Source organism: Homarus americanus, unplaced genomic scaffold (assembly GCF_018991925.1).
Source record: "Homarus americanus isolate GMGI-L3 unplaced genomic scaffold, GMGI_Hamer_2.0 scaffold36734, whole genome shotgun sequence".
Lineage (NCBI taxonomy): Eukaryota > Metazoa > Arthropoda > Malacostraca > Decapoda > Nephropidae > Homarus > Homarus americanus.
The window spans coordinates 9,447,379-9,458,682 of record NW_024733126.1 but is presented as its reverse complement, the minus strand read 5'-3'; the positions used below and the strand labels follow the sequence as shown (position 1 = coordinate 9,458,682).

Here is an 11,304-nt window from a genome sequence, read left to right as displayed (position 1 = left end):
GGGTTCTATTGACCGCGTTAAGTGGGGTACAACTGTATATATATATATAATTTTTTTTCTTTTTTAATGTTCTAAGAATAGCTTCTTTCACACACAAACCATCCTCTGGGCGATGTGACATGTGCTGTTGCTTAGCCTGGCAATCACCAGGGATGGGCAGAACCTCCCGTGCATCCCACGTGGGTTGCATGTTTTACACCATGGCAAGATTGCATATCATATCTTGGAATAGATATGTACCAACAGTACAGTATATCAATATTTTGGCCGATAACATTACCAAAATTTTGGCCTATACCGATACTCCAATACTTATGAATAGCTGATACTGATACGCTTCCAAAATGCACAATTGCAATAATATTGATAAATACCCAATACTGATATGCTATTTCATATGATACACAAACTCTGTAACAATTAAATGTTTAATTTGATGCAATGAAAGTACTGTATATTACAAATATGTACCGTATAGTTATTTAATATATTTGAATATTACTAAAGTGCATTTAATACTGTCAGTTTCAAAAGCATGCAACAAAACCCTTAGACATTGGAATTATATTCCAACATTCCCCTAGTATTATTTATTTATTTTAGAAAAGTGTAGTGAAACTTTTCAGACATGTCAATTGTGTCCAAGACTGTGAGAGTGTTAATGCATACTGGAGTGCTTTATTGAAGTACACGTCCTACACAAACCTGTTTTCCAGTTTTCTGTCTTTTCCACAGCTTGATATTCTGCTGAATGGTCACGTTATACAAGAGTTGTCAACGATTGTTCATATTTCTCAAGCCAGGACAATGGGGAAACACATCTGTGAGAAACTAAGGGAAACCTTACCCAAACAATTGTTCCAGGTATGTTGAGACTATATAAAGTAAATAGTACAATGTATAGGGAGTCCTTTCAACCAATCCCATGCCGACCTAACCCATAGTACCTGTTAGCTGCCAACACCCTTGTGCACACGGCTCCAAGCAGCCCTAAGCCTAGTGCTGCACCACTGTTCCCTCCCTGGGACAATAGCACATCACAAGGGGGCAACATAAGTGTGAACAGGCCTTACTGGCAGTGCATACGGCGCAAACATACCTAATGTGTGAGAAATTCACAGGGCTTGAGATCATAGTCAAGCAGCAAGTGCACATGCAGTTCCTTCTGTGAACATTGACACACTTCTGCTGACATATTGACAGCACCAAATTGGAAAGCTGCAGCCACTTAGTCTCATATGAAATGCTATGCAAACTAGTTCAGTTCCAAAGTTATTAGTTCAGATTGTCATTCTTGTTGATAATGATAAATTATTTATATCTCTTTGCATCTATTGTATATATCTGCTTATAATTTTCAGGAGAAAGTTTCATGCAAGAACAGAGAATACATTAGTAACATTTATATACATATTATAGACAACAGGGGGGAAGGTGGCACTTGGACATGTGCCTGACCCCCTGCAGGTACTATTGGTGTTGGCAGTGAGTGGGCATTAATTATAAAAAGTGCCGCAACACATCTGACACAGTTAATTTCCAATACTTGTACATTGCTTTTCACAGCATTTACTGTAACTTGGTTAAGATAGATTGATAACAATTAGTAAACACTCGCTGGGTGTGGCATATGGGACTTCAGCCATTGTTTCCCATATGGCTCTTTTGACAGTCAACCTGGTGTCCTTCTTGCCTCCACACACACACACACACACACGTATATGAACTTTTCACAGTTGCAGGTGTCCTTCGCTGTGAAGTGTTATCATAGCTTACAGTCTCTCCTCGACTTACGACGGGGTTCCGGACCGACGACCAGGTCGTCAGTCGAAAAGGCGAAAATAATACATCAAAAATCTAAAATGGGTGTCTCTTTTTCTTCTCAGCACCACGAGAACTCTCACTTTTACGCTTGCTAGCCATTTTAAAGGGCATTACAAACGAGAATTTTGTCAGTACACAGTGCGATCACTAACGTGGAGACTCGAAAATACATAATTTGAAAAATATTTTATACGACTGCGGCTGTCGTATGTCTGGGTGGTCGTAAGTCGAGGAGTACCTGTACTTTAAATTTTTTGCTGATATTCACAGTGATATTGGCTGATTCTTGCATTTTCACTCATTTCTTACTAATTTTGAGAAAAACAACTCCTTGTCACATCCAGCTCCATCGGTAGGTCCTAGCTCATAACATTTCCTCCTGTCTACTTAATTTTATTAAAATCATTTTCATAATTTTACTGGTAGATTGCAATACAAGCTGCTGTTGGAGGAGAGATCCTCGCACGAACCAATATAAAAGCCATGCGGAAAGATGTCCTCGCCAAATGTGTAAGTTTAAACGTACTTCAAAGGATTAGACGATATTGTTGTTGCTATATAATGTACTAACAACATTAGATATGGCTGAACATGGTACAGCAGTGTGAATCATTGAAAGACTGAATGCAGAGTGTGTGTGCTCTTGATTATGGCCTCCCTCTATTATAATGGGGAAGGGTTATAAAAATAAAGAAATAGAAAATGAAGAAAAGACTCAATGTTAATTAAATCTATAAGTCAGTTAAAGCAAAGGTGGATTAGTTATTAAGAGGAGTTTGAGAGTGAAATTTAATTACTGTATAGGGACCAAAGAAAAACAGATACCTGAGATTTAGAAGATGTCAGATTAAATAATGAAGTACATTACTTAACAGTATCATAATCTGAATAGTGAAAAGGGAAGTGAAAGGAAAATTTGACCCACTTGGCTAAGTGAATTCGTCAGCAATGTTATAAACTTCTTTATTGTGCAAGATGCATCTGGACATGTAACCATACAAAGACAAGTAGTGTGTGAATAGTTGGTGTGGATTTTCCAGAAAAAAATTTAAACAACATTAGGTGATTAGAGAGAGGGGGAAAGATGAAATTGAAAACAAATTATAGTACTACAAAGAATAGTAGCTGAAAGAAAAGAATGGCTACTGAGTTTGGGTAACTAGAATGAGTAAGATAATAAATTTGAGTGAGATAATGTGCTATAATGTTAGAGATATACAATAACAGATGAAAGGAAAAAATTAAGATTTTATGAAATGTCATGTTCTCTGTATCATCCTGGAAGCTGAAGAAAGAAAGTTAGTAAATAAATTAAAATTGTATACTAGTTTAAATTAAAAAAGTCAAGTTGAGAAGCGATACCGGGAGAAATAGGTAAGTTTAAAAGAAGATAGAAATGGGGAAAGAGGGTGGTATACTGGTATAAGGTGTCTGGCAGTGGATGGAACTATGAATGCAAGGGGGGGTTGGATCCCCCCTTTCATCAGAAAATTCCAATACTATTTCTTTAATGCCATATTGTACTCAGGCATTTTTTAGTAAAATGTAATTACTGTTGATTTCAGAATATCCTAGTATCTGGTGCACATGGCCTCAAAATGCCCATGATATTGTCAGATTTCACAAATTTTCCAGGTTGGGCTTACAGTGCCCCCTCCCTAAAAAAAAACCAGCTGAGTGGGCTTGCTGTGCTTGCCATGTTCCCCCACCCACAACTGCCTCTGAAGTGATGAATTAAAGTAAAGAGTAAAAGTGAAATAAAGTACAGTACTGTAATTACAAAGTTGGAGATGTAGAGTGTAGAGGAATTACTGATTCAACATTAGTACAGCATATGATTATGAAGCATATTTTTCATGTAAATAAATAAAATTAAATTGGAAGCAACAGTAATGCGGTACTTTAGAGCACTGCCTGTGTATTGGATGAATAGAATATAGAAAATAAGAAACTCTCAAATTAGGAGATGTGGGCATGAGAGAAATGTAAGACAGAGAGCTGACCAGACTTTGCAAAAATGGCATAGCATATTGAGTGAATGGAAAGTGAAAAATTGTTGGAAAGAGTGTAAAGTAGAAAGAAGAGGGGCAGACCAAGAAGGATATGAAAGGATAGGGTGAATAAAGCACTAGAAATGAGAAGGACAGCTATTTAGGAAGTAGGGGTGTGTGTGAGTGATAGGAGAGCTTGACATCGAGTGAATTATAGGGATGTTGCAGCACAAAGCCTAAATGGATGACAGTAAATTAAGAGAGTCTGGGTTAGCTCTTGATTCCTGCCAACCCAAAATATAGTGGAAGGGGTCTTAAGAAAAAAGTCATATCACCTACTTTCCTTCCTTTATTTAGGGTGAGATGATCCAAAATACATGTAGTACTGTTTCTCTGCTATAAGAAGACATTTTCTCACATTTCAGTATGGAGGCGATATATCAAGAAAGATGAAGCTGCTGAAACGTCAGGCCGAGGGGAAAAAGCGGATGAAGATGTATGGTAATATTGAAATACCGAGGGAAACATTCATTAACATTTTAAAAAGATAACCTAAGTTGTTCAGTTTGCAACAACCCTTCAAAATGACATTTGGATAAGCTACTTTTGAAGTTGTTTCAATTTCCTCCAGGCAGGGAATTTCAGTGGTGTATAATGTATATCATGTTGGTGAGGTACAGACTTTCCCCAATTTATGAAAGGGTATCTGAAAACCTTTTGTAAATCAGATCACATTTTCTTCTAGGCTCCCATTATAAAAGCTGAGACAAAGGGCCAATTGCAAGAACGGTTATGGGGTGTACGACGCCATTTACGATGACCTTCTTGCCCTGGTCTTTTTCAGCAATATCGCCTTTAACACATGGAATTCTGCACTTTTCGAAGCTTTGGATGAGTCTCAAAACAAGTTTCCTGGTGGGAATTATTAGCTAGTGCTGTACTCAAAATATCGAAACTTCGAGATCTCTCCAGAGCTTCAAAAGGGAGGTATTCCTGAAACAAGATCAGGGCAAGAAGGTCATCGTAAATGGCGTCGTACACCCAACGACTGTTCTTGCAATTGGCCCATACTCCTACAAAGAAAACATCCCTAAAATTTCTTGAAATGCTGCAAAATGTTTTTAATTAACATTTTTGGTGTCCTTCAGCACAGTACAGTACTGTGGCATTATATTACAGTTATAAACAGCAGTTTTTTTTTTTTAGTAGTAGTAGTACTGTAGTAGTATTTATTTTTTTAATCTCAGGTCTTTGACTTTATAGTTTTTCGAGTACTTGTACTATTGCGTTTTTTTCATCTGAAAAAAATGCCCCGCCCCCTCCTCAAGAGTTACAGCTGATTGACTGTTGCAAACCTGTCCGATTTTGTCCTGAGTAATGATGTATTTCTAATAGAGTTTATTCATAATCGTTGGGATGACCATTTCTGGCGAGAAAGATATATAGCTAAATTATATAAGATACATACCTTCATTATTTCAAACAGGAGGTAGGAAGTTTATCAGAAGTATTATACGTGAATTAACTGATAAACTCGAGTAGCAAATTCACGTTTTCGGAGGATGCATTTAATATGTACTTACTGTATTTTTACCTACAATAAGATATACTACAGTAAGACAAACTACATATCAGTAATACAGGCTGTACCTCTCTAGTCCGGCAACCTCGGGACCTGACCGGTGCCGGACCATGGAAATTGCCGGACCATGGAAATTCACCCTTTTCTTGGATAGATAGTGACTTGTGCTTATGCTTGGAAGCACTAGCACCACTTTCTCTGCATCATGGTCTCTTTGAAGGGTTAAATGTCGTATAGTAGCTTCTCAAATTTCGCGAGTTTTTAATTCTTAACGTATTTTATTGGAACACAAAAAAATAAATAAATAAAAATTTTGACGGCGGAAACTTGAATTTCGACGGGTTTGAACGGCCCGCCAACGTGCAGACGACGTGCATAATCGTGTAAACAGCGTCATTTCTCTTATGTACAAAAGATTCATTATTGTTTATTACTGAATGTCTTTTTCATTGAATTAATGTTTATGTGTGCAAAATGAGCAATACAATTCATTAATAATACGTAGAATATTAAAACACACGAGGAAATGACACAGCATTGTTTTCGTTGATTACAAAACCAGTGACTGACTGGTTCTACATATAAAACTGAAGAAAATAAGACCTTGGTTGTAGCTGTAGTAAAATTAATATGGTTGTTTTAAGTTATGTTATTTAATGTTAATAAATGGAACAATAGAAGTAGCTAACGATAATGGTAAAGAAAAAAGAGAGATCGCGTATGTAAGTGCGCATGCTCACATGTGAAAACATATCGTCATTACTTTACATAAGAATATGAAAGCAACACTTATTTACTGTTCATATATATTTTAATTAATGTTTCTGAATTTGTTTTTATTGAATTAATGTGTGTGTGCAAAATTAACAATACAATTTATTAATAATACGTGGAATATTAGAGGAGACGAGACGGCTGCCGGCATTGTTTATGTTAAAGCTTACGAAACCAGTGACTGATTGGTTCTACATATAAAACTGAAGAAAATAAGACCCTGATTTTAGCTGTAGTAAAATTAATGTAAAAGAATTAATATGGTTGTTTGAAGTACCTGTAATGTTATTTAATGCTAATAAATGGAACAATATAAGTAGCTAACCATTAATGGTAAAAAAAAAAGTGAGACTGCGCGTATGTAAGTGCGCACATGTGAAAACATATCATCATTACTCTACATAAGAATATGAAAGCAACACTTATTTACTGCTCATATATATTGAAGGGTTAAATGTTGTACTCTGTATAGACAAGCAGAGAGAGAGAGAGAGAGCAGCCGAACTGCTGGATGTAAACAAACCTTAATTTCCCGCGGCTGTTTTTTTTTTTTAAGGGGATTAGCCCACCCGGGCATAGGTCACTGACCCAGATTGGGGCCTGAGGGGCAAAAATTTAATACTCCTGTAATAATAATAATAATTCAGATAGTAAAAAAAAAAAAAAGCTGCCTATCTACCTATTGGACAAACTAAAATCGGTCCGGACCACGGGAGTTTCCGGACCACAGAATGCCAGACTAGAGAGGTACAACCTGTAGTAAATTATGCCAAAAAAAATTTTTAAAAGATCAGAATCACATTGAAATATTTACACGGCCGTTATCAGAGGCAGGAAAAATATGAAGTATAGTTCGCAGTCATAATTCCCGCCTCTGCTGACGGCCGTGTAAATATTTCAGTGTGATTTTGATCATTTAGAATGTTGTGATATCTTTTCATAACATCCTCGGCATCTTTTTCTTGTATTTTTCTTACGTCCATCTGCCTCCAGGAGAGTGTGCAATGTTCTTGTGGCTGATTATGGCTGAGGTCCTTTTCCTTGCTTTAATGTCTTCTTTGGGAGTATTTGGAGTTAATTACAACACTAAAGATTCTCTGAATTGTCTTTGGTCCATGGACAGGTTATTGCAATATTTGTTTTATAAAACTTGATCATTTATCACTTCTGTCCCTACAATGATGAAGAAAGGTAGTTTCCTGTATCATTTCTTTGATTTCCGAAGTGGCGAGTAGTAGAAATTCAGCTGATCAGCAACTTCTACACCTTTGCTTTATTATAGTCAAGGTCTCTTTCAGGTTTGTAAACAGCTTCCCCTTGCTCAGTTATCTTGCCACTTGAAATAAGAGCACCACCGTGCTCTGGTACAGTAGAAAGTAAAGATCCTTTTTTCTTTTCATTTAAAAAATTTCACATCATGCCTGTTTTCTACTGCTTTCATTTCCCTCTTTCGTTATGTTTGCTTTTACCACTTCTTTGCTGATGTGCTTCCTGTTTGTTCTTACAGTTCCACAAATGTAAATATTTTTGGTCAAAAGGTACTCTACTAATACCACTGACATACACCTAATTACAGTGACCCCTCCGTTGAGGAACTCAATCCGTTCCAGAAGGTCGTTCATTAACCGAAAAGTTCATTAACCGAAACCATTGTTTCAATGGGTTGTTGGGTAATTGGTTCCAGCTCACCGAAAATTTCCTAAATTCATCAAAAATGGTAGAAAAGTTCACTTACTTTGAGGTGTGTATGTAGAAGGCTCCTGGATGATGATGATGATGATGGGATTTAGAATGGGGGTGGAGGAGAAGGAAGAAGAGAAGGCATTGGGGTGGAAGAGAAGTCACCCCATGGTGCCATTTCACCCATAAAATTTTAGCTCTCTTGGTGTAATTCAAGATTATTTTCTTTAAATCAACACTGCACTGCATTATATATTGTCAATATGTAAAATATATTTCAAAATGACCAATAATTTGCTTGGAAACACAGAAAAAAAGCGTTTAGTTGAAGAGAGTCTCAAGCAAGATGTTACCTCCAGTGAAAACAGAGAGAGACTAACTCCTGTTTGCTGTGTTAAGAGAGGCTGGATGCCGTGCATTAAACTAGTCACTTTACCTTCAATTATGTTCAATAATTGTTAAAATGACTAAAAAATTTAATATTAAACTTTTAAAATTATTGAATAGTATAAACTTCTTGATATTTACTAATATAGTAAGGAATTTAAGCCCTAGAACCGATTAATGTATTGGCGGACTGATACTAAAGCTGGTTGCCCGGTCAGTGCAAGCGAAAACATGTTGAGGTCGGTTCGTAAGAACTTCGTTAAACGAATTTTTTTTCGTTAACCGAATTGAAGGCAGTTCGTTAATCGAAATTACGTTAACCGAGGTGTTCGTTAAACGAGGGGTCACTGTATCTCCATACACTGTACAGCCCATACCCAGCATTTTATCAAACATTCTTACTGTTTGTTTACATAAGAAACCATAAAAGTTGTGCAAATAGCATTTCATTGCTTTAATTTTTTATTTATTTATTTTTTTTTTTTTTACACAGGGATTAGCCCACCCAGGCACAGGTCACTGACCCACATCAGGGCCTGGGGGCGAAAATATAATAATAAATAATAGTAATAATAATAATATCTATTATTATTATTATTATTACAACAATTAATAAAATTAATACCTGTAGCAAATTAATAAAAAGAAAAAGAAAAAAAAATAATAATAAGATTAATAAGAATAAGAATAACCATAAATAAACACAAAAACGAAAAGAAAATCAAGAGTGTGAGAAACAATATACTGTACATTATGTATGTTGTGTTGTCCAAGTAAGAGAAACAATTGAGACCCTGCAATTGTGTGTAAATGAGGCAGAAAGTCAGATGAGCTACCTGGGACTTGGTCATAATTTTTGTGATGCCATATGGCAGCAGGGTCTACCATTTGCCTTGGAAATAAATAAATTATTATATGAATATCACTTCAATGTTCAAATCTGACTTAGAAATACAGTGGTCCCTCTGTTAACGAACACCTCGGTTAATGAAATTTCGGTTAACGAATTGCCTTCCATAAGAATCTTCAATTCGGTTAACAAACAAAAATTCGATTAACGAAATTCTTACGAAAACATGTCAACATGTTTTGGCTTGCTCATCGGCTGGTAGATTAGTCCGCCAATACAGTAATCGGTTCTAGGGCTTACATTCGTTTCCATTGGAGCAAATATCAAGAAGATTATGTTATTCAATATTTTTCCAAGTTTTATATTAAAATTATTATAGGTTGTACCTCTAGTCTGGCAACCACTGGACCTGACCGGTGCCGGACCATGGAAATTTCCGGAGCATGGAAATTCACCCTTTTCCTGGATAGATAGTGACTTGTGCATACACTTGGAAACACTAGCACCACTTTCTCTGCTCCGTGGTCTCTTTGAAGACATATTGAAGGGTTAAATGTTGTACAGTAGGTTCTCAAATTTCGCGAGTTTTTAATTCGACCATTTTTATTTGGACGCAAAAACAAAAAAAACTGCACAATTTCAAATTTTGACGGCGGAAACTCGAATTTCGACGGGTTTGAGCGGCCTGCCAACGTTCAGCTGTGCACAATTGTGTAAACTGCGTCATTTCTCTAAGTACAGTACAAAACATTCATTATTGTTTATTACTGAATGTCTTTTTGATTGAATTAATGTTTATGTGTGCAAAATGAACAATACAATTCATTAATATGTAGATTATTAAAACACACAAGGAGACGAGACAGCATTGTTTTCGTTGTTTACAAAACCAGTGACTGACTGGTTCTACATATAAAACTGAAGAAAATATGACCCTGGTTGTAGCTGTAGTAAAATTAATATGGTTGTTTTACAGTTGTACCCCACTTAACGCGGTCAATTGAACCCAGAGGGTCCCGTTAAGTGAAATCCGCGTTAAGTGAACAACAGAACATATGGGATTAATTCCAATAGAAACCGGCCCGACCCCCAAACTCCACTTTTTGAAGGCACATACCTATGTTGTAGTAAAAATAACATCTTAATTTTATGATGGTACATGCACACAATTAATACTTAAGAGAAATACAGTCGCCAAGTTAATGTCCATTCAAATAATGGACTCAACTCCCTCCCTCTCTCACACTACACTCGCTGGCTCTTCCCTCTCAGAGAAATTTTTGGGGGAAAACCACTAAATTTTAATAAATAATACCTCAAACTAAAGTTAGGATAATACAATTGACATTGCTGGATTCCTTGTAAGACCAGGAATATTTTGAATATAAATGTCATATATTTTGCACAAAAGATAACATAGTTACCTAGAGAAAAATTTTTATCTAAAATTTGTATGTTTAATGAAAAATATATGATGTTTATATTCAAAATGATCACCAAATTATAAGAATTCCAGCAATGTAAATTATATTCTGACCGGGTAATTTGTATGAATTTTATGAGCTAAAACAAATATCTTCAGTTAATAAAAAAAATAATAATCTTCACAACACTATCTGTCAATCAAAGTACCCCACCTTGCCTCCCCCCCTCTTCCAACCGCGCGGTCAGTCCCAACCCTCCCCCCCACCCCCCACCAATCCTCCCTTCCAGGGTTTTTAACATTTAGTATTAAATAATACCTCAGATTAAAGTTAGGATAATATAATTGACATTGCTGGATTCCTTGTAAGACCAGGAATATTTTGAATATAAATGTCATATATTTTGCACAAAAGATAACATAGTTAATTTGAGAAAAATTTTTATCTAAAATTTGTATGTCTAATGCAAAAATATGATGTTTATATTCAAAATGATCATCAAATTATAAGAATTCCAGCAATGTAAATTATATTCAGACCGGATAATTTGTATGAATTTTATGAGCTAAAACAAATATCTTCAGTTAATAAAAAAAAAAATAATTCTTCACAGGGTAACAGATGGTCGGTCGGTCCCTCCCTCCCCCCCACCCCCCACCAACCGTCCCAAGGAGATGTGTGGGATAACCACTAAATTTTAATAAATAATACCTCAAACTAAAGTTAGGATAATATAATTGACATTGCTGGATTCCTTGTAAGACCAGGAATATTTTGAATATAAATGTCATA

At 36.0% G+C, this 11,304-nt stretch overlaps 1 protein-coding gene across 1 annotated transcript; it reads left to right on the top strand.

The window, feature by feature from the left end:
• Positions 1 to 706: 706 nt before the first annotated feature.
• On the top strand, positions 707 to 4,422 carry LOC121869262 (elongation factor 4-like). The gene is made up of 3 exons (XM_042370509.1): positions 707 to 864; positions 2,251 to 2,334; positions 4,241 to 4,422. Exons 1-3 carry the CDS (start codon positions 808 to 810, stop codon positions 4,364 to 4,366), a joined length of 267 nt encoding a protein of 88 aa, XP_042226443.1. The 5' UTR covers positions 707 to 807; the 3' UTR covers positions 4,367 to 4,422.
• Positions 4,423 to 11,304: the final 6,882 nt, after the last annotated feature.

Bases quoted from the DNA above. Each gene is read 5' to 3' on its own strand.
- LOC121869262 (XM_042370509.1), top strand. From the start codon at position 808: ATGGGGAAACACATCTGTGAGAAACTAAGGGAAACCTTACCCAAACAA. The intron at 865-2,250 runs GTATGTTGAGAC...TTTTACTGGTAG, and splicing joins TACCCAAACAATTGTTCCAG to ATTGCAATACAAGCTGCTGT. The intron at 2,335-4,240 runs GTAAGTTTAAAC...CTCACATTTCAG, and splicing joins AAGATGTCCTCGCCAAATGT to TATGGAGGCGATATATCAAG.